Source organism: Somniosus microcephalus, chromosome 9 (genome assembly GCF_052327205.1).
Source record: "Somniosus microcephalus isolate GS21.2 chromosome 9, FLI_Smic_1.0, whole genome shotgun sequence".
Lineage (NCBI taxonomy): Eukaryota > Metazoa > Chordata > Chondrichthyes > Squaliformes > Somniosidae > Somniosus > Somniosus microcephalus.
Window position 1 is genome coordinate 17,986,799 of NC_140995.1, and position 24,117 is coordinate 18,010,915.

At 48.7% G+C, this 24,117-nt stretch overlaps 1 protein-coding gene across 1 annotated transcript in view; it reads right to left on the reverse strand.

Moving 5' to 3' along the window:
• tpo (thyroid peroxidase) overlaps positions 1 to 24,117 on the reverse strand; it is a 180,453-nt gene that overhangs the window by 98,795 nt on the left and 57,541 nt on the right. The window contains exons 7-10 of the mRNA XM_085996420.1: positions 16,710 to 16,919; positions 14,161 to 14,676; positions 10,006 to 10,264; positions 9,738 to 9,908 (exon numbers count right to left, since the gene is read on the reverse strand). Of these exons, the coding sequence (XP_085852546.1) occupies positions 9,738 to 9,908; positions 10,006 to 10,264; positions 14,161 to 14,676; positions 16,710 to 16,919 (1,156 nt within the window). The remainder of the gene's footprint in view (positions 1 to 9,737; positions 9,909 to 10,005; positions 10,265 to 14,160; positions 14,677 to 16,709; positions 16,920 to 24,117) is intronic.

Genomic DNA, 24,117 nt, shown 5'->3' on the forward strand with positions numbered 1-24,117 from the left:
ATCTTGTCCGGCGACTTATGCAACCCGTCCTCATCAATCATGTGGCCACAATACGAGATTTGTCTCCTGAAGAACTCGCATTTGGGGCGTTTGGCTCGTAGCCCATATTCCTGTAATCTCGTGAGCACCTGCTCCAGGTTGGCAAGGTGTTCATTGTCATTTTCGCCCGTAACCAGGATGTCGTCCAAATAACACTGGGTCCCCGGGATCCCTGGCAGGACTTGTTCCATCGCCCTCTGCCAAATAGCCGGGGCTGAAGCTACCCCGAATACCAGTCGATTGTACTGGTAAAGGCCTTTGTGAGTGTTTATCGTGAGGTATTTCCTAGACGCTACTTCCACCTCCATTTGTAGATACGCTTGGGCCAGATCAATCTTTGTAAAGTGTTTCCCTCCAGATAGTGAGGCGAAAATATCTTCTATCCGTGGAAGTGGATATTGTACTGTGTGCAGGACTGGGTTCACAGTTACCTTGAAGTCCCCACAGATGCGAACCTCCTTCGGTTCCTCAGGCGTGCTGCTCAATGATTTCTTCATTACAGGAACGATGGGTGTGGCCCACTCACTCCAGTCCACCTTGGACAGCACACCCGAATGCTCCAGACTCTCCAGCTCTGCTTCAACGGCTTGGCGGATCGCGTAAGGTACCGGTCTGGCCTTTAAAAATTTTGGGTTTGCGTTATCTTCGATTTTTATCGTTGCCGTTACTCCTTTTAGAGTCCCAAGTCCTTGTTGGAACACCTCTTTCGCGTCAGTTAGAATTTTTGACAGTCGTCCAGGTGTGACGTCATCATCCTTTTTATGAGTCACAGTTAGCGCCTGAATGGAATGCCAATCCAATTGTATTTTTCGGATCCATTCACATCCCAATAATGGTGGTCCTCCATCTGGTAGTATATACAGATACAGTTTCTGTGTTTCCTTGCCGTTGTATTCAACTGGCACCCTTATTTTTCCTCTGGGGTAGACTTTTTGCCCCGTGTATGTCTTCAATACAATGGACGTGTCCTTCAAGGGTATGTGTGAGAATAGCCGCTCATAGTCTCGTCGATTCATGACAGTTAGGGCTGATCCTGTGTCCAATTCCATCTTTACCTGGGACCCTGCTATCATGAGGGTGACCCAAATGGTTCGGTGATCCTCCTTTGCGATCACGTTGTGGAACTTTAGACAACTTAGTCTCCTGCTCCCGGAGTCCTTATCACTCTCCTGATCTTCCGAACTACTGTCTGTCAATTTCTTTACTTTCTTGTACTTTTCCTTAGTAGTTCTTGTAGTGTTGGTTTTCTTTCCCGACCTGCAGACTCTTGCTATGTGTCCCATTTTCCTACATTGCCTGCATACTTTGTCCTTAACCCAGCAGTCCTTCTGATCATGGGTTGTTCTGCCGCAGCGATAGCACTTTTCTGCTCCATACGCCATTTCGTTAGCGCTGTATTCCTGTGGTTTCTGTTGTATTTCCGCAGCTCCCTGTGCTGCTGCTTCGTAGGATACTGCCACGCTGAAAGCCTGTTCTAGCGTCAGGTCCTTTTCCGAAAGTAGTTGTTTCTGGGTTCCTTCACTCTGGAGCCCGCAGACAAACTTATCCCGCAAGGTGTCTGCCAGTCCTACTCCGAACTGGCAGTGCTTCGATAACTTGCGTAGTTCCGTAAGATAGTCAGCATTGCTCTCATCTTTGTGCTGGTTTCTTTTATGGAACTTGAATCTTTCTGCTATCAGCAGCGGTGTAGGGTTTAGGTGTTCCTGTAAGATATTAACAATCTCCTCAAAACTTTTCTCCATTGGTTTAGCTGGGGTAATTAAATTCCGCAATAGGCCGTACGTTCTCGCGCCCATCAAATTTAATAATACCGACGCATTCTTTCCATCGGCCACCTCATTTGCCTCGCAGTACACTTCAATTCTTTCCACATACGTGGTCCAGTCTTCTACCTCGTTGTCGAAAGCAGTGATACTGCCACTTTTCGGCATCTTGGGTGATTTAAAATGGCGCCTCCCGCGCTTTTTCTTCTTCACCAATGAATTAAAATGGCGCCTCCTGCGCTTTTCCTTCTTCCCCAATGGAATAAAATGGCGCCTCCTGCACTTTTCCTTCTTCCCCTTGCTGCCACGCTGCTCCTAGCGTTCTGCAGGGTAATGGCGGCGACCCGCGGCTTCGGCGCGTCTCACTTTTCCTTCCCCGCGTTCTATCCTCTCCACGCTGCCCTGTTCTTGAGCACCGACCGCGCCCTGTGCGCTCCACCCTCTCTCTCTTTTCCCCCCGACGACGCTGCACGGCCCCTTTTGCAGAGCCGCTCAATCGAGCCCGAGCCCGCCGCAGTCCGGAAGGGTCAGCACACTACCTGCTACCAGCACGACTTGCTGGAACACCTCGACTGGGGAGCCAGGCCCAGCTCTCCACAGCCTCCCCTGCAACTCTCCGATGGATCCCTGGGCGGTTGCCCACGGTCGACGCCCGCCGTTCTGACTTCGACCTCCAAGAAGCTTCTCTTCAGGGAAAAGATCCCCGTGAGGTGATGCAGTACTGCAGGTGAATTCAAACCTGCCCGTCGCCAGTGTAGTGTCCGAGGATCAATAATACTCAGACTGCAGGAGAACAATAAAACAGGAATTTACTGAACAGGGAGTAATTCAAGACTGAAATGCAGAAGCCTGCTATGGCTTTATATACAGGGGTGGTCACTGCCGGTACTGCAGTATAGAATCAGTTCTTCTCTTAAAGGCACATACACAACAGTGGCCGTGCCTTCTGTTGCCTAGGACCTAAGCTCTGGAATTCCCTGCCTAACCTTGTCCGCCTCGCTACCTCTCTTTCCTCCTTTAAGATGCTTCTTAAAACCAACCTCTTTCTGCCCTAATTTCTCCTTATGTGCCACGGTGTCAAATTTGTTGCAGAGAGCCGACACGGGCTCGATGGGCCGAATGGCCTTCTTCCATGCTGTAACCATTCTATGATTCTATTCTACAATTTTTCACGACCACCGGAGGTCCCAAAGCGCTTTGCTGCCAATGAGATACTTCGGAAGTGTAGTCACTGTTGCAATGTGGGAAATGGTGATGAAAGCAGATTCAATAATAACTTTCAAAATGGAATTGGATAAATATTTGAAGGGGAATAATTTGCAGGGCTATGGGGAAAGGGCAGGGAAATTGGAATAATTGGAGAGCTCTTTCAAGGAGTCGGCACAGGTAAGTTGGGCAGAATGACCTCCTTCTGTGCCATATCATTCTATGATTTTATGATTAGCATATATTCAGGAGGCTCCCGCCTGTTTCCGGTGGGAGCTCCGATCGGCACCATCCTGCAAATCGGAATGGGCAGGACCTCGGCGGAAGTTGGCACTTTAACTATACCCATTGGGCCGGATATTCCATAAGAACATAAGAAATAGGAGCAGGAGTAGGCCAATCGGCCCCTCGAGCCTGCTCCACCATTCAATGAGATCATGGCTGATCTGATCCTAACCGCCAATCTACTATCACAGAACCATCTCCTGAATCTAACAGAATTAGACACACGAAATAGAGCAGGATCAGGCTACACGGCCCCTGGGCCCGCTCCGCTACCCACAGGGCCATGACCGATCCGAACCTAGACTCATGTCCAAATTCCTGCTCGCTCCCCGTAACCTTTAATTCCCTTTACTTCTAGGAAACTGTCTATTTCGGTTTTAAATTTATGTAATGATGTAGCTTCTACAGCTTTTTGGGGCAGCATATTCCATGGACCTACCACCCTCTGAGTGAAGTAGTTCCTCCTCATCTCAGTTTTGAAAGAGCAGCCCCTTATTCTAAGACTATGCCCCCTAGTTCTAGTTTCACCCATCATCGGGAACATCCTCCCCGCATCCACCCGATCCAACCCCTTCACAATCTTATATGTTTCAATAAGATCGCCTCTCATTCTTCTGAACTCCAATGAGTAGAGTCCCAATCTACTCAACCTCTCCTCATATGTCCATCCCCTCATCCCCGGGATTAACCGAGTGAACCTTCTTTGTACTGACTCGAGAGCAAGTATGTCCTTTCTTAGTATGGACACCAAAACTGTACGCAGTATTCCAGGTGCGGTCTCACCAATACCTTGTACAACTGAAGCAATACCTCCCTATTTTTATATTCTATCCCCCTAGCAATGAAAGCCAACATTCCATTGGCCTTCTTAATCACTTGCTGCACCTGCATACTAACCTTTTGAGTTTCGTGCACCAGGACCCCCAGATCCCTTTGTACTTCAGTACTTTCCAGTTTCTTGCCATTAAGATAATAACTTGCTCTACGATTTTTCCTGCCAAAGTGCATAACCTCACACTTTCCAGTATTGTATTCCATCTGCCAAATCTCTGCCCACTTACTTAGCCTGTCTATGTCCCCTTGCAGGTTTTTTCTGTCCTCCTCACTCACTATTTTCCCTCCCATCTTAGTATCATCTGCAAACTTTGATATGTTACACTCAGTCCCCTCCTCCAAATCGTTAATATAGATTGTAAAGAGTTGGGGACCCAGCACTGACCCCTGCGGAACACCACTAGTTACTGATTGCCAGTCTGAGAATGAACCATTTATCCGAACTCTCTGCCTTCTGTTAGATAGCCAATCCGATACCTACGGGTGTGTACGGGCTGTGTACACACCCGTAGGGACATTAGAAATGCCGGTTTCAGGCATGCGAAGCGCATGTGCTGAAAACTGGCATTTCCGAGCTGTCAAGAATGCTCTTGACAGATTGGACGCCTGCCCTGGAGAAGGGCCTCTGCGGGGGGAGAGTTTCGCTTTCTGGAGAACCTCCGCTTGCTGAAAACCCTTAGAAATCTTATGCCTAGTAAAAGCAGGTGTGAGGCCTGCTTTTACCAGGATAAGAGTTGAAAAAAAGTTTTAAAAAAGTTTTTTCACTCATTTTTCACTTAAAAATACTTTAAAAAAAGATAAGTTTATTTTTAGCCCCGTAAAACACTTTGGCCTAGAAATTCAGTTGGTTGCGCCAGCCGGTAGCGCCTTAGGAGGAGTAGATGTCGGGCGCTAGGCGGCTAGCGGCCGGGCGCAGCGCGATCTGCGCCTCTCCCCAACTTCACTCACGATTTAGTGGCAGCGCAAAGTCTTTGCGCGCGCTCAGCTGCGCGTGCAGATCCTGACGTCATTTCCTCGTGCAACGCCCTTTGTGCGCCCTAAACCGGAAATTCAGTCGCGACGCCCCATTGTGCGCCTGGCGCCCCTAGCGACTGGTAGAGTGGAACGGTGCTGAGTCGATGCGGGGCGCGGGGGGCACAAATTAAAGGGCACTCCTCCTGCACTAGCAAAGGCTGCCATTTCGCAGCACTCCTTCTTGAGAAACGGATCTTTGCAGAGAGACCAAGGTAGAGAGCTTTCTGCTTTGGCTCAACACTCGGACAGGTACTTGTGGCTTCAGGCCACAGCTTTCCACTTGTCTTTGCCTTCATTGACATATCATTGTTTGCTAACATATTATGGGGGCTGCAATGGGTGCAAACGCTGGCTTTCTCCATTGCATCCAAAGGGCTCACAGACGCCGTGAGAGAGTGGCAGCCCTGACTAGACAGAGAGGGGACAACAGGTGTCGGGAAAGGAGGCCTTACCCACCCAGGGTATACCGCCAGCAGTTCTCCTATCTCAACATGTCTGACGAGCAGTGTGTTCAGAGGCTGCGATTCCGAAGGGAGGTGGTCACAGAGATCTGCCACCTGCTTGGCGGTGATCTGCAGCCACAGCTGAGAAGCAGGACGTCTCTGTCGGTGGCAGTGAAGGTGACGGTGGCTCTCAACTTCTATGCCACCGGCTCCTTCCAATCCGCTACTGGGGACATTTCCAACATCTCCCAGTTCGCCGTGCATTGCTGCATCCGCCAGGTGACCAATGCCCTTTTCAAAAGGAGACGTCAGTTCATCTCCTTCTCCATGGCCCTTGCCAAGCAGCAACAGTGTGCAATGGGCTGATGACCCCGCTCCGTGCGCCCAGCACCCCTGCTGAAGAGGGATACAACGATAGCCATCAAGTGACCAGGAACATCATAGAGCAAACAATCGGCGTCCTGAAGCAACGGTTCCGCTGTCTGGATCGTTCCGGTGGAGCCCTACAATATTCGCCGGAGCGAGTCTCCCATTTCGTGGTCGTTTGCTGCATGCTGCACAACCTGGCTATCCGCAGGACTCAGCCACTGCCACCAGAGATTGGAGGACCACCTGAGGAGGAGGAGGAGGAGGAGGAGGAGGAGGAGGACCAGCACAGGAGGGAGGCAGAAAGTGCAAGGGCCACCCGTCGCCGGCTTATTGAACGTCGGTTCTAGGCCCCCTCTTAGGGAATGGCTTGTGCCAATGTTAGCAGATGAATGTAGCCGCTCCACAAGCCCTCAGCCGAGCAGGGCAACCAGGACTTGACAAAAAAACAATGCACAGTGCAATTTAAGAACATTAATTTATTGCAAACCTCTGCCCTTCCCACATTACAACCTCATGTGGAGAAGCCCCCTCCAAAAACACAAAACTAACAGTCTCGGCCTTACAAAAACTAAAAAAGACACCAGTCTCGGCCTTACAAAAACAAAGAAAGACACCAGTCTCGGCCTTACAAAAACAAAGAAAGACACCAGTCTCGGCCTTACAAAAACAAAGAAAGACACCAGTCTCGGCCTTACAAAAACCACAAACCATTTGTGCAGACCTTCTACTTTTTGCCCTGCGAGGGCGATGCCTTTCGCATCCTTGCCTGGCCCCTGCCCGCCCTGCAGCTCCTCCTCAATGGGAGCCCAGTGGCTGCAGCAAGGCTGGGGGAAGGCTGCTGAGGGTCAGATGGCGAGACGGCAGATGCCCTTGGGGGTCGGCCTGCACCAGCTCTGGCCCTCGAGGGGCCGGCTGCTGACTGCTGCAACTCTGCTTGGGCGGCAGCAGTCTGTCCAGCGGCTCGTGGCAGCTGTAATGGCGGAGTGGCAGTGTCGGCTGCAGGAATGGTGCCAACCTGACAGATCGCAGGTGCTCGCTGGTCGCCTGATACAGTGGCACTCGCACGGGCCAGCACTGCAGCATGCGCAGCAAACAGCTGAAGAACAGACTGCTGGGCTGCTGCTGTGCGGCGAGTGCCCTGGCGATGCCTGGTTGATCCAGCGAGGGTGGCAGCAGTTAGTGCCCGTGTGGCCCTGGTCTGTGTCCGCATGACAACAGCCAGTGAATGGACGGCACGCCTGAGCACTTGGCTCGAAGCCGCCTGTGCTGCCGCGAAGTCCTGTAGACTCCTGGCCTGTGCTGCACTGAATTGATCCAGACTCCTGGCCTGTGCTGCTCCAAATTGCTGCACACTCCTTGACAAAGACTCAATGGAGTCAGGCATCCTTGCCACTGCAGCCATGAGCTCATTGTGCCTGCACTCAGCCTGGACGGCCATTTCCACCAGGAGCCGCACCTCCTCTGCGCTGACCATCGCAGGACTGGAGGCCGCACTCACCCTCTGGGGAGAAGTCCGCCGAGCTTCCCCACCCCTCCCGCGTTGCTGCAGGCCGCTGGGCCCCGGAGCTTCACTCTCCTCCGACCCTTCCCCCCGGCTCCCCTCCAGGGAAGACGTGTCCCCTTCATCGCCCTTCATCGCCATGGGCTGGCGCGGCTGAGGGTGGCACTGATGGGCCGGCTTCCTCTTCCTCCTCCTCTAATTCAGAAGCGCTGACAGTGGCAGCTTGAGGGCCCGCCTCCTCACCTGGCGATTCACCATCTGAAAGCAGGAAGGCACAAGAGTAGCTTTAGAGTGAGGACAGGGCGGCAGCGAGGGAGGCATGAGTGCTGCCATTCACTGCATTGGTCGGACAGTGGCAAAGGATGCTGATCTGAGGCGCAAGTGGAACGAGAGAGGTCAAAAAGGTGATGCCCTTACCATTGGTGCCCAGAACAGGGTCGGCATCTCCACTGGCGATGGGGCCAATCAGCCGGCCTGCCATAATGCGCTCCACACGCTGGTCGAGGTCGGAGAGCTCTTTGACGTCAGGACGGCCTCCCCCGATCTCAGTTCGTTTCCGCTGGTTGTGCGCCACCTTGGCTTGCAAGAGAAAGGACGGCCTCTAAGTACAGTGTGAAGCCCTGATCTTGTCTGCACTGCCTCCCATGGTCGAATAGCTTGTACAGTACGAAGCCCTGATCTTGTCTGCAATGCCTCCCATGGTGGACTGGCCCTGACAGTGTGAAGCCCTGATCTTGTCTGCAGTGCCTCCCATGGTCGAATAGCTTGTACAGTGTGTAAAGTGCTGAATGTGCAAGTGATTTTCATGGCAGTCCCATAGCTGCTGGATGAGGGCTGGCCATTAGGGCTTTCAGGTCCCTTTGCCCATAAAGTTAGGTGCACATGCAGGGATGAGGAGGACACTGGAAAGGGTACTCACCCTGACAACCCGAGTGAGGTCGTTGAACTTTTTCCGGCATTGCACAGGAGTCCTGGCAACCACGCTGTTGGAAGACACCCTGTTTGAGACCTCCCTCCAGGCTTTCCGGTAGGCGCTGGGCAGCGGCCTCTTGCCACCTTCTGGGAACAGAACATGGTGCCTGCGCTCCACTCCACCAACCAGCACCCTCAGGTCACCGTCGCTGAAGCGCTGCGCTCTCTCCCTGGCCTTCTCCATAGCCCTGGGCATTGTGCAGATGAAGCTGAAGTGGTCAGGCCTAGGTTGAGGGCTGCAGTGTGCAGGGCGTGGCAGGCAAACAAATCCACCCTCCCCCTTTAAGAGCTGACCGGCGCCAGAGTGTCTGCCGTCAATCAACAACTCGCCGCACCAGCGCTGCGCCCGGCCTCAGGGGTATCGCTCTGCACCGCCGGCTTAGCGCCTAAAGATAGTCGTGCATCGCCTGTTTTAGCACAGCAGCAACCTCTTGGGGCGATGCGACTGAATATCGGCGAAGGTGGCGCGACTTTGCGCCGGGCGCAAACTTTAGCGGCCGCCCGACTTTAGCGCCGCAAAAGTGGCTATACTGAATTTCTAGGCCTTTAATTATTATTTTCAAAAAATTTAATTTTTGTTTAAAATATTTAATTTATTGTCATTTGAACTAATTTAAAAAAGTGATGTTTTAAAATTTATTTAATGTTTTACAGTGTTTTTGGGGTGATCTCCATTCATATATTTGACGGGTCTATCTGCCAAGTGTATGAAGGGAGATTCCCCTCTTTCATTGGCTCCCCATGGCCCACATGATCCCAGGGACACTTGCGAACTGCCTGCGCCTCTGGGATACATGGGCCCTGCGCATTTCGAGTTGGAGAGGCCCAGGAGCGGAAGTGTCTGGACCTCGGGAAAGTCCATAAACTTTTCCAGATCGGAGGCCTCCGCACGTAGGAAGCCTCTGATCGGAAAATACGGCCCATTATTTTGGTCTTGCTGCCACCCCGATTTTAAGTGCAAATAAGGTCGTAGAGACACAAAAATCACCCCCACACAAGTTTATTTTCCAACGGAGATATTCCCATATAAATGGTTCACGCATTCATACCTCTGCGTGCTCTTTTTAAAATGGAGGCCCTAACCCATTTAACATAAACAGGCGAATGACTGCAATAAATAAAGTACATTGAATAATTTAGTTTGAGCCGGCAGAGCATTTGTATCGGAATAGTGCCAGTTGAAAAATAAGCCCCTCTGCTGCATTTTAGGTTACTAATTGGCTGCTGATTAGTTGCTGAGTGGACTTAAAAACACAGGCATACATATTAATCATATTTGCAGGTTGCAACTGCCCGGGGGGTTCCACTTACCAGGAAGTCCGTGGTCACGCCCTCGTTGCAGGTTTAGCGATGCCAGATCCAGTGCGACAGCATTTGTCAGAGCAAATAGTTTCTCTGTCAGTTCTTCAATCATCATTTGATCCGATGTTTGCAGTTTTGCTGGCTTTGCCAGAAGCCCTCTAAACAAGGGGTCTAAACCACCTACCAATCACAATGGAAATATTGCGTTAGTGCGCAGCCTGTCAGAAGCACGATGTGTTTCTGCGTTCGGCCTGATGTCACCATCTCAGATATTCACCTTCTTTAATGATTCTCCAAGGACTGAAGAAGGTCTTGTGCAGTTTTATGTTCAGGTACATGGGATGCTCTTTGTAATTTTTGTCAAGTCTTTGTATCTTCGGGCTAATAGTCGCATGCCCGAAGCGGAAAGCTGCAGTTGCGAACACATTGGACAACGTGGGATTCAGCGTTTCATCATATCCATCATATTTTCCAATCAGGCGATCAAAAGCTTGGGAACCAAGGATTTTAGGAATGTAGTCTCTCATTGTAATAATCTACAACAAATACAGTAAAATCATCCCATGAGTAACTAATGGAGGAATGATGTAACTAGGTAGAGTCCTATACATCATTCTTGAATCAGAAAGGTTAAAAACATTACCCCAGGAAGGACTTTTTATTACTAGACGTGTCAATGTAAATATTGCACTTGTCACTGGCCAGTGAGCTTTCAAATACTTCACAGCAGCTGGTAATGAAAGAGCCTTTGAAGCTTCATTGAAATGTTTTCAACAACAGGAATAGTCAACTCCAAAATCATTACTGAGACTTTGCCATGTTGGCTACTAAGATGGGTTCATACTGTTGCAGCATACAGGTCTGCAGTGTATACGTCTTTGATCATTTATCTCACTGCTGTTTGCGGGACCTTGCTGTACGTAAACTGGCTGCCGCGTTTCCGTACATGACAACGGTACTCCCCATTTCAAGAAGTACTCCATTAGCTGTGAAGTACTTTGGGACTTCCTGAAGCGCTGTAAACATGCCAGTTCTTTCCTTCTTTCTTTCCAGGCTGGGATTGGGAGCATCTGCAGTCCCAACCAATTTGCTTGACTGCTGCTAGCTGTTGCATTCCAGTGGTGGAGGCTGGCTGGATGTCGACCTGCAGTAAATGGCACTGCTCTATAAATGCCACTGCATGGTGGCATAGTGGTTAGCACTGTTGCCTCACAGCGCCAGGAACCCGGGTTCGAATCCGGCCTCGGGTGACTGTCTGTGTGGAGTTTGCACATTCTCCCCGTGTTTGCGTGGGTTTCCTCCGGGTGCTCCGGTTTCCTCCCACAGTCCAAAGATGTGTGGGTTAGGTTGATTGGCCATGATAAATTGACCCTTAGTGTTAGGGGGATTAAATACATGGGTTACGGGGATAGGGTGGGATATGTGTTGGAGTTGGTGTAGGGGTTACGGGGATCTGCACTGTGGGGTTTCTGTAATTTCTGTAAAAAAAATATATATATAACTAGCTCTCTGATGAACCTAAGCCTGCAGAGGCAGGTTCCTCTGTTATTATGAGGTATGTGCTCCAGGTCTTTAGATATGTTTGGGGACATAATGGTGCGAATGAATGGTTGCCCTGGTAGTAGCTGATCTCCTTGGCATTGCTGCTTTGACATCCTTTGTTCTCTTGCATGAAATCTGTGAAATCTTTGAAAAAGCAATTTTTATATCTTTCAATGGAATGGCTGAAAAAACCCACTGTGCACCTTGAAGAAGGCCCTTCCTGACCTTTCCTGCTCTTTTACCAGCTTTCAAATGGGTGAAACAAGTGTTAGGTGAGAACAGGGTGGGGTAGGAGGGCTGCATCATTAAGCCCTCACCTGAATAGTATTTTGTGATCTAGTAAAGCTGTGTGAATGTTTCCATTTTTAGGTCTTTACATTGGATATTTCTCAGGATTCGACATCACTGACCACTCCTGTGAGTGGACCTCACATCCTCTATGTCCCAGAGTGCACTTTTACTCCCCCCCCAAAATCTAGATAAATGTAGTGAGACCCAAGCGTTGAACAGAGAGCCGTTGTTACTGTAGTCCAGCTTACTGGAATCTATCACGTGCTGCCATGTGATCTCCTTGACTTTGGTAGAATATACCTTCTATCAGATCACAGCTGAGGTATAAACCAACATTATATTAAACAGGTAAATGCACAATATTCAGTAAATTTATAGTAATTACAAACTTTACTAATCCCTTCAAAATGTCAAAAAACAACAATGCTGCTTCTTCTACACTGTCAGCATAGAATTGAACTTCACACCATAGTTCCTTTCCGTTTTACTTGACTATGTGCTATCGCAGAGTCACTGGCCCATTGCTTTCTGTCCTGGCTGCAATACAGCAAATGAAAAGCTTCAAATCTTTTTGACAACATCCTAGAACAAGAGGAATTAAAAATAGTATTGCTGTAATTGAATGGAATGGCTTGACTCCTGCACCCTGTCCCGCACAATGGCCCACTTGCCCATCACCCTCGCCCCCCCTTGCCATTGGCCTACACTGGCTCCCTGTTCCCCAATGGTTTCAAATCTCTCCATGGCCTTGCACCTCCCTACCTCTGCAACCTCCTGCAGCCATAGATCCTCTCCCACATCTGATTCTGGCCTCCTCTGGAACCTACCTTCCCTTCACCCCACCAGAGCTTTCAGTTGCCTTGGCCCTAATCTTTAACTGCCCTCCTAAAACCCTCCACCTCTCTATTTCTCTTTCCTTATTTAACAACCGTTTCAACTTAGCCTTTAGCTGTCATTTCAAACTTCTCTCCAACGGCACAGCATCTGTTCCCCTTATTTCTCTGCCAAGTATCTTGGGACATTTTGTACATTAAAGGCATAGTATAAATGCAAATCGTTGTTAAGAAACCCACTGATCTGTTTTTGAACACTTTCTAACCCTGTTACTTTTGCATTTATGTCCTCTTCAGTCAGGTTGAAGGTTACTGCTTGTAATCAGCTCCTTTGAAACAGCTTTTCTTCATTTTGAATTTGATGGGGTAGATTTCCAGCTTGTCTCCCAGGTGTAGAGCTGGCACTGCAGATCGACAGTCCGCTATAGAAACTGCCTGTTTTTCATTTTTATTGATTTCAATGGAAATTAAAATTGGGCGGTCTCTATAATGAGCGGCCGATCCACAACGCCACTTCTTCGCTTGGGCGACAAGCGGAAAATCTAGATCCATGTCTCTGGTTATTTATTGCAACATATGGCTGAAAAGCAGAACTTTATTGTAAAGGAAGGGAATGCCAGAAATCCTTAATGGAAAAATAACTATTTCTAATTGCTACAATCGAACCTGAATAGATTTAATGGAATAATTGTATTAATTACAATTTTAATTAATATAAAATTAATTAAACTGGTAGCTTTTGGTAATTACCCCAAGATCGGTAGGTCCTAACTAGCTAAATAAACTAAGACAGCAAAGGACATTTGTTTGATTATTCAGTTGCAAATATTTAAATAATCAAGATTCCTTTAACACCAGTGCATTGATCATGTAAGGGAAAACCAACAGCAGTATAAGGTTAACTTTGCATCCTTTTTCCTTAAATGGAATAGTGACAGAAATACTAAATAATAGCCCTTGGGATTAGTCAGATTTGAAAAAAATCAGGATTTTAGAATGCAAAAAGCTGAAGACAAAATGCAATGCTCTGCATACCTCTGATTGGCACGTTGCAAATGCAAAAGGCAATCGGGATGAAAATCCAGGATCTCGTTGCACCCCCATAACAATGGCAGAGCAGGACTTCCCCTGCCCTGACCACTGACGTGTCTGGCTCTGTTGGGAGTCTGGGAGCTCAGGCAATTACAATAAAGCGGGTAGGCATCCTGGGCAGTATCAGTTTGAGCTGAGGTGCCTGCAGATGGATTGCAAATTGTAGCATTATCAATCATTGCACCTGAGTCTCAGCAAGCCTGGCTGCAGAACCTTCGGGGGAGAAGCGTTGCGTCTCTTTCTAAGATGGCCACATTTACTAGGCTTTGCGACTGGCTGCTGTTAAGAAGGTGGCCTTTACTTGGTGGGCCCCACTTCCACTACCTACTGTATATCTACTTCATGCAGACATTCAGCACGCTCGGGTCACTAGAGACGAGAGTGAATGGAACTCTGGTGGGTGATGTCGTCCCGGCAGTGCCACCTCTTTTTTGGACGTCAGATTCAAAGGGGGCTGGCGGAGAATCCGGTCGCCCTATTTCCACCTGAAACCCCAGTGCTGCCCAAACGAGGTGGAATTCCAGCATCACTGGGTCCTATCCAATGTCTGCCCTGTTCACTTATATTGCACCCTGAATCTGCCTTAAACATTGTAGAATTTTTGGGGCCAATACCTTCCATGCACTGTTCCTGTATTGACCTTTGAGCAATGTAGAAATAGTGAACCAACTAACCTGATGCAGAGCGCCAATAATTTTACGTGCCTCTTGGTATATGGTTTCTGAATTCCAGTGAGGGTTTCTCTTGTGCAAGGCCTTTGCTAAACGATTATGCTCACGCATCCACAATGTGTGCATTGAAGCCAGAGTAAGAACTTCATTTGCTCTACTTTCTCCTGCCTGGAAACATTCTACTCTTTCATTCTGCGTAACGTTAGGCTCTTGTACACATGGAGATGGTACCTGATCTACAAAAGGCAACAGTGCATATCCGCCGTCCTTGTATTTTGTGTTCGTGAGAAGGAGGCCCTCCTTACTTGAATGATCTCTTAGCTTTATTTCATGAACTGGAGAGCTCCCATAGACAGTTGAGGCATCAATAAAGGAAGTTACTGCATTAATCTGTTGTCGAGAGTTCAGACTTGACAGAGTTTCAAAGACAGCTCCTTGATCTCCTGTCCCACATGTAGGTGAGGAACGATAGAATGTGATGCATTGATTGATTCTGGAACGGGGATCGCTTTGAGGCACCTGTTTGATGAATATTAAAATATGACAAGGTTAAAAATATCAGCATTACTGTGAATTTTTTTTTCTAACTTCCAGTCAATAAATCAAAGAAGTCATAACAACACATACTGTGAGTTTACATTTAAAGATCACCTTTTAGATCTTCTGGGGGTGATTTTTATTCAGAAGTCAGGAAGGAGGCGGGACTAAAACTTTCGGGGTTGTTGTCCCACCTCCATCGAGATGTGGCCAATCCACACGATTTTAACTTGATTGACCTTGTTGAGCTCGCCCAGCGGGCTCAGCAGGCCAATTAAGGGCCACCCGGCAACAGGTGATGTCACAGACTGAAATTTCATCTGTCAAGATGTTTTGACAGATGCAATATCAGTGTTTGAAAGCTGTTTGAAGCTGTCAAACACTGACAATCTTACTTCTAACCTGAGTCCGTCTACACAGACTCAGTTAGAAATCTCACCAGCACAGAAAGCTGCAGGCTGTCACTTTTGACAGATCGCAGCCATTCTGCTTTCTGTGCCGGTTAGACGATGGCCTCCCGAAACCTAGAGGAAGGAAGGCTATAAAGGTAAGTACAGGTAGTTTAAACTTCTTTACACACTTTAGACACACCAAACACACTTACCTTTGCACTCATGCACCCATCACTCACCTGAACACTGACATCTCGACCCATCCAAGTCCTTCAACCCGACGGCCCGACTCCTCTAACTTGGCGTGGTTTGGAGCCGTCAGGAATCCCACACGTCAAGCTTTAAAATAGGGATTAGGCTAAAAACTGCCTGTTAACTACCTGTTAACAGGCAGTTAATTGTCACTAATCCCTTCCTGCCTCGGGTAGGCGGGTCCCAGTGCGGGGCGGGTACCCGCCTCCTTTGAAACTTACATGGAGGCGGGTTGGGGGAGGCATGGTGTCGGGACCGCCGAATTTGGGACTTTAACCCCCCGCATGCCTCCAATCCCGTCTCCACGGGTCAATGAAAATCGACCCCTCTGTCTATCTACAGCAATTACCTAATCTCAGTAGCAATAATGACAGAACCATAAAAAATTTACAATACAGAAGGAGGCCGTTCGGCCCATCATGTCTGGGTTGGCTCTCTGCCAGAGCAATCCAAAACTAATCCAACTGCTCTACTCGCCCCATATCCCTGTATCATCCTCTGCTTCAAATGTTTATCTACGCTTCCTTTAAAAGTTGCAACGTCTCTGCTTGAACTACTCATTATGGTAAAGCATGTCGTGCTCCAACAGTTCTTTGTGTAAACAAATTCTCCTTACCGCTTTCCTCACTCTCTTGGTGACCATTTAAATTTAATGACTACTGACTCTCCCGCCCCACAGAGGAAAGATTCTTTCCCTATCAAAACCCTTTATAATTTTAAACACATCTATTAAATAATCTCTTGGCTTTCTCTGCTCCAGTTCAAATAGCCCAGTATCTCAATTCTCTCCTCAGGACTACAGTTTCTTATGCCTGGTATCATCTTGGTGAATCTGCACATGCTCTATGATTTTATGTCCTTTCTATAATGGGCACCCAAAATTGCACCCAGTACTCCAACTGTAGTCTAACCATTGCCTTGTACAGATAGTAAGTGGACAGCTCAAATTTAAACATGTATTTTAGGAATAACCTGTTTATAAACACCACCTGAAGTCAGTCCCAGAGCTTTTCTTATGTGGAAAAGTTGCTCTATGTATGGTGTAAATTTATTATTTTTCCTATCCCTTCATTGTACGTTGCACTGTAGAGGTACATTGGGTTTCGCAAAATCCGGAGGAGGGAAGACTTGAAATGATTCTGTGGTTCAAAGAAAAAATCATACAGGATATTTTCTTCAGGCCCATAAGGGAAACAAAATCTCTGTCCCGGAAATGCTCAAGCGAGCCACCAAAGATTGGATCAGTGGTGTGCTCGGTCCAGATCCACGCTCACTCATAAAACTACCAAAGAAACCTTGAAATTCAAAAATGTCCCTACTGTTGTTCATAACCTAAAGGAGTGCACAGGTCACTTAAAATTCTACAAATACCTTTATTGGAAAACAGGGATTCAGATTCTGGCAGGTGTTCCTACAGTCCACTCCTCCCATGAAAGCAGCTTGACTGGTGCTCTGAGGTGTGAATGCAAAATCATGGTCAACGTATTGGCCCCACTCAACAATGATGTGGGAATATAGATTATCTTCTGTCATATTTGTCTTATTGGCTGTATGTAGAATTTTGTTGGTTACCTCTCGGACCTGTCAGAGAAAGAATCTGTTTAATACAGAGACTGGTACACATAGGCTGCATGCAGGTTTTAACATACATTGACATCAAAAGGCTGATATAATAGCATTATGGGAAAGTGGAGTTAGCCTGAGTTAGAAGTTCAGACAGGCACTTCACTGCAGACAGGTTGCCAAAGCAACAATGATAAGACCTTCCTTGGAATAGGCCAGTTGGAGCCTTTAGTGGTATAAGGAGGAAGAACCGGGGTTCGTCTGCCATTAAACACAATGGGCCGCATTTTCCGATCCCTACGGGTATGTATGAGCTGTGTACGCACCCGTAGGGACATCGGAAATGCAGGTTACAGGCATGCCAAGCGCATGTGCTGAAAACTGGCATTTCCGATCTGTCAAGAATGCTCTTGACAGATCACACGCCTGCCCTGGAGATGGGCCTCTGCGGGTGGAGAGTTCCGAAACCTCTGCCCGCTGAAATCCCTTAGAAATCTTATGCCTGGTAAAAGCAGGCATCAGGCCTGCTTTTACCAGCATAAGGGGGGAAAATTCAGTTGTTTGCGCCTCCCGTTAGCGCTTTAAGAGGGCGCTAATGGGGCGCAAAGCAACTAGCGCCCGGGTGCAGCGATGTTTGCGCCGCTCGCGAAATTAACTAGACATTTTGCGGCGGCGCTAAACATTACCGCCACGATCTCCTGCGCTGGCAGATTGTGACATCAGTCGAGTGCGCAACGCCCTGGTAGCGCCCCGGACTGGATATTGAGTGGCGCCCCCAGCCTTACCGCCTGGCGCTAGCAACGACAGGTTGAGGGGAACGTTTTGCAGTCGGAAAGGGACTGGGGGAGCGCTATTTAAAGGCGACCGCTTCCTGCCTTTTTTTGTTGGTGACATTTTTGCACCACGCATTCTGAGAGAGAGAGAGACTTCTGGAGAGATTCAACGCTGTGTGAAGGAGTTTTGGGTACTGAGCAGCACTTTGCAGGTTCATTTTGATTTGCCCTTCCTTGTATCGATTTAGAAGAGACTGTGGGGGCTGCACTCTGAGCTCTTTCCCTGGGTCTCTCCATTGTTCTTTCCAGCAGATTTGATGTACAGGTCTCTCCAGGCTGAGACTCAAGGCTGCAATGAGCAGGATGTGGATGGAGAGCAAAATCAACCCTCCCCTTTAAGATAAAAATAGAAAATGCTGGAGAAACTCAGCAGGTCAAGCAACATCTGTGAAGAGAGAAACAGAGTTAATGTTTCAGGTCGATGACCTTTTATCAGAACTCCCCTTTAAGAACTGGCCGGCGCCAGTGTGTCTGTGTTCCATTGCTGACTGACATCACATGAGCTTCGCCAACGCTCTGAGGTAGCGCCTCGCTCCTCGGCCTTTGCGCCTTAAGACAGGTGTGAAGCGCCTGATTTAGCACCCCAATCACCTCCAGGGGCGATAAAAGCCAAGTTTGACATCGGAGGCGATAATTAGCGCCAGGCACTAAACTTTGCGTACGGCCGATAATGGCGCCCCAAATGGGGCGATACTGAATATTTCCCCCTAAGAGTTCAAAAAAAGTTTTTAAAAAAAAATTCACTCATTTATAATTTAAAAATACTTTTAAAAAAGATAAGTTTATTTTTAGCCCTGTAAAATTTTTATTTATTTCAAAAAATTAAATTTTTGTCTAAAATATTTAATTTAATGTAATTTCAGCATTTTAAAAACATGATGGTTTATTAAAAATTTATTTAATGTTTTGATGTCTTTTTGGAGTGACCCCCATTCATACTTTTCACAGGTCTATCTGTCAAAAGTACAAAAGGGGATTCCCTTCTTTCATTGGCTGGCCTGGGCCACGTGATCCCAGGGTCGCTTGTGAACCGCATGCGCCTCTGGGATACGTGGGCCCTGCGCATTTCGACTGTGGAGAGGCCCAGGATTGGAAGTGTCCAGACCTCGGGAGCCCTCAGGTAAGAGTGTAGATTTTTTCCCGATAGGAGGGCTCCGCACGCAGGAAGCCTCCTATCGGAAATTACGGGCCAATAGATGCTTAAACCAGAGTGAGTAATAGAATAGATTAGATTATAACATACTGTGGCGGTACCACCGGTTGTCCCTTACACTGAGATACATAATTCCCGTTAACTTACCTTACTGTATGTATAACTTACCTGTTTGGGCCGTTGCCCCTTTAACCTACCTGTTTGGGCCGTTGCCCCTTTAAGACGCGCCTTAGCACGCTGACGTCACGTCACGTACCACGTGACGTACATGCGGCAGCCGCCGGCCCGACTCGGCCTTCCAGGACGGCTGCCGGCACAGCCCGGCCTCGCGACTTCGGCCGCATCGGCCAGCCGACGGGAGCAACGCGATCTTCCGCTCCTGCGGCAAGCATCGGCTCAGCCTGGCCTCCAGCTCCCGCTCCCGCGCTCGTGACTTCGGCCTCAACGGCCAGCGATGCAATGACGTGCATCACGTGACACCCTAAGCGCGGGAAACACGAACAACGTGATGATGTCACAACACAAACGCGATGACGTCATCACGCTCTCCACAGGACTGCGAACTCAGTCCTCATGGCGTCCCCGCTGGGGAAAGACCCACACCACGGTGCTCCTACAGTCAGCCATCTTACCTGCTACCTTACCTGTTGTATTTAACCTGTTCCTGTAAATAAACAACTTATTTATAGTTCGTCGAAGTTGAACTCAATTATTTCGTGGCTATGCACACGAATCGCTACATTGGTGACCCAACGACGTGAGTATGGGAGCTCATCAATTCCAACACTACAATTGGTGAACCCGTATCCGTGAACGATTTTCATGGTAGCAACGCGCGCCTGAACCTTGCCTTCCCACAAGACGACCGACGCACAACCGACGAACAACCACGGAACAGCAACCGCCTAACACCGATTCCTCCAAAGGTGACCCCGTCTTTGGGAACGTATTCGCAAGGTAAGCGCAGTCTGGAGCAGATCCCGTTTGACACAGACAAAACTCAACCGGACCCCGTTTTTTTGTGAGCAATTTTCACAAAAGAAGCACGCCATGGAAGCACCAGCCGTTTTGCTGTCGCTACCGCAATCCAGGGAGCCACAGTCTCCCTCGTGCTTTGTAAGGGTAGAAGCCCCGTTCGACGAGAACATCGATGCGGTGCCGAGTACGCACTTGCTTACGGTCCCCGTACTCGTCTTTCCTACCGCCACACGGATCGTCCGCCTCTACGTCCAAAGCAACAGCAAGTATACATTTCTCCAAGCACGGGGTACAGCATGTTCGGGCCCACAAAATCGGAGCGCACCCTGTGGGGATACCCCGAGGACTCACCCCCACGAAACACGAGGACGCACTCCTCGCGCACGAGGACCCATCCCTCGCGAACCACGAGGACCTATCCCTCGTGAAAAACGACGACTCCTTCTCCGCCGATGACGCACCAGCCCTTCAGCCTGCTGGTTGTGTTACCTACTACACGATTCGGCGTGAACAAAAAGCGTGCCGCCCTCCCGGCTGTGTTCACCTAAATCTACAACAGTTACAAGTGTTGCCGTCCTCCAGGCAGAGTTGACCCCTCCTGAAAGCAACAACAACCCGGACCATTGCCGCCCTTTCTCCAGTTTTCCCTTTAACAAACGCAAACCTCGACTGACGCTGCACACATCGAGGACAGGTCCAATGGGCATCCTGCGGCCGCGATCAGCCACGTGAAAGTTGCTGGCCTCACCGATCACTGATCAACGCAGCAACTCTTCACCCTCTGTTGTGTTAACGTCGTAGCACTATGGCACGCACCGTTCCGTGTGTTCCAGCCTCCTGAAGGTTTCGCTTACCTGTCGGCGAGTTCACCGGCCTCGCCAGTCAAGTCCTTCTGGATCGCCCGTCGGCGTTCCTGCAGATTTCGTCAGAACAAGGACTTGTTCCAACATCAACAGAGTCATCGCCCGCGTCCGCCCGACTTGCCCGTCACCCTGACAAGGCCTGCTGTTTCGCACGTCTCCACGGTCCTTCGCCTGACGGATACAATTTATTCGCCACGACGTGCGTAAGGATCCGCTCACGAGCAACATCTTCAGACATCGCCTACCAAGTCGAGACAGCACTGCCGCCGTGACCACCAGCTCGTCAGACCATCTCATCCTTGGACTTTCGTTAAAGCGAATTCTGGGGGGGCCTATGTGGCGGTACCACCGGTTGTCCCTTACATTGAGATACATAATTCCCTTTAACTTACCTTACTGTATGTATAACTTACCTGTTTGGGCTGTTGCCCCTTTAAGACGCGCCCTAGCGCGCTGACGTCACGTCACGTACCACGTGACGTACGTGCGGTGGCTGCCGGCCCGACTCGGCCTTCCAGGACGGCCGCCGGCACAGCCCGGCCTCGCGACTTCGGCCGCATCGGCCAGCCAACGGGAGCGACGCGATCTTCCGCTCCCGCGACAAGCACCGGCTCAGCCTGGCCTCCAGCTCCCGCTCCCGCACTCGTGACTTTGGCCTCAACGGCCAGCGACGCAACGACGCGCATCACGTGATGCCCTAAGCGCGGGAAACGCGAACGTGATGATGTCACAACACAAACGCGATGACGTCATCACGCTCTCCACAGGACTGCGAACTCAGTCCTCGTGGCGTCCCCACTGGGGAAAGACCTACACCACGGTGCTCCTACAGCCAGCCATCTTACCTGCTACCTTACCTGTTGTATTTAACCTGTTCCTGTAAATAAACAACTTATTTATAGTTCGTCGAAGTTGAAGTCGATTATTTAGTGGCGATGCACACGAATCGCTACAATACAATGTTTATACCTGTGATTGTGAAACTATAAGAAATAACGTAATTAACAGTAGGCACGGGATAATGAGGGAATTACTGAATGAAAAGTAACTGAATGTTGCGAGGTACCAAGGAGTGTGTAAATCATAGATTGCAGAAGTTCCAGCTGCTATTGCTAGCTTCATAGAAACATAGAAGATAGGAGCAGGAGTAGGCCATTCGGTCCCTCGAGCCTGCTCCGCCATTCAATGCGATCATGGCTGATCATCCAAATTCAGTACCCTGTCCCTGCTTTCTCCCCATATCCCTTGATCCCTTTAGCCTTAAGAAATATATCCAACTCCTTCTTGAATATATTTAATGAATTGGCCTCTACTGCCTTCTGTGGTAGAGAATTTCACAGGTTCACCACTCTCTGGGCGAAGAAATTCCTCCTAATTTCTGTCTTAAATGGCTTACCCCTTATCCTTAGACTGTGACCCCCGGTACTGGACTCCCCGACCATCGGGAACATCCTTCCTGCATCTAGTCTGTCCAGTCCTGTCAGAATTTTATAAGTTTCAATGAGATCCTCTCTCATTCTTCTAAACTCCAGCGAGTATAAGCCCAATCGACCCAATCTCTCCTCATACGTCATTCCTGCCATCCCAGGTATCAGCCTGGTGAATCTTCGCTGAACTCCTTCCATGGCAAGAACACCCTTCCTCAGATAAGGTTACCAAAACTGCACACAATACTCCAGATGTGGTCTCACCAAGGCCCTGTACAACTGCAGCAAGACATCCTTGTTCCTGTACTCAAACCCTCTCGCTATGAAGGCCAACATACCATTTGCCTGCTTAACCGCCTGCTGCACCTGCATGCTTACCTTCAGCGACTGGTGCACACGGACACCCAGGTCTCGTTGCACTTCCCCTTCTCCCAATCTATTGCCATTCAGATAATAATCTGCCTTCCTGTTTTTGACACCAAAGTGGATAACCTCGCATTTATCCACGTTATATTGCATCTGCCATGCTTCTGCCCAATCACCCAACCTGTCCAAATCATCCTGTAGTTTCTCAGCATCCTCCTCACAGCACACACGCCCACCCAGCTTTGTATCGTCTGCAAACTTGGAGATATTACATCTAGTTCCCTTGTCTAGATCATTAATATATATTGTGAATAGCTGGGGTCCAAAAACAGCAGTGAACACGAAGAAGGGTCAAGTGACATAATTGCACTGCTATTAGGCTATAAAAAGTGAGAGCAACTTGGTGTGCAGCTTGGACTTAGGACCCTAGAGATCAATTTGAAGGCAACTAAGGCTCCATCCAGCGGCTGACCTGATGGAAGTAACATGGACACGCAGGACTTGCATGTTTACAATGATTGATATATTAATTTAGATAAGGCTCAAGCTTAATCTTGTATTTCATAATCAAGTATTAAAGTTGCTGCAACTAGACTCTCGTACTTATTAATTAATAAAGCAAGGTGTTAGCTAGAATTTTAAACTGTACACAATGGGATTTGTTTCCAGGAACCATTTCCTACATTACATTATAAAGTCAATTCAATATAAGTGAATTGCAAATCAATAAATCTTGTTCAAATGAATTAAAATTAAAATCCACCTTGATTTCAGCTGTGCCTGTCATTGGGATAATTTCTTCAATGCTTGGTTGTTTGGTTGAAACCCTGTACAGGCTGATTGTGTAATATTAAAGAACTGAAGAATCCATTCACTGTCCCTAAAAATGATTAACGCTTTTGCTTAAAGGTGGAAGCTATGGTTGAGCACTTACACGTCTCATTTCAAAAAACTCAACTTTTGTTTGCCAATTTTCTCATCTTTTCTCCTTTCCCTTGTTGACGGCTGGTGCTGTCATATGGTTCCACAGGCCTTGCCCCCCGCCTCCCCCCACCCCAACCCCGCGATATTTCAACCAAGTGGTCACTTCTCACGTATGAATCTGATCAGTAAGTGTCATCGGGCTTTTTGACTAAGCGGGTTGAGGGGCATCACAGCTCAATGTAGCGTTATCCTCATCCGGCAGGGACACCCACAGGGGTCTTCGGATAGTGGTGAGGAGGGGAATTCCTGGCTGGTTTCCCCCCCTCCGCATGCAGGATTACTGAGGCCAACAGCAGTGCTTTCAGCCCCAATTTTACTGAGATCCGCAAACTTAGTAAAGTCCAGGGAACAAACCAGGGATCTTACAGTTCTTCAGGGCTCAGTTCCACACAATGTGGAGTATTTACCCATCAAATCATTGGGGTGGGTAGACCGACTGTTTCTCTGCATAATCTTGCTAAAGCACAAATCATAAGAACATATGAACTAGGAGCAGGAGTGGGCCATTTGGCCCCTTGAGCCTGCTCCGCCATTTAATGAGACCATGGCTGATCTGATCTTGGGCTCAGCTCCCTTTCCCTGCCCGCTCCCCATAACCCTTCACTCCCTTAT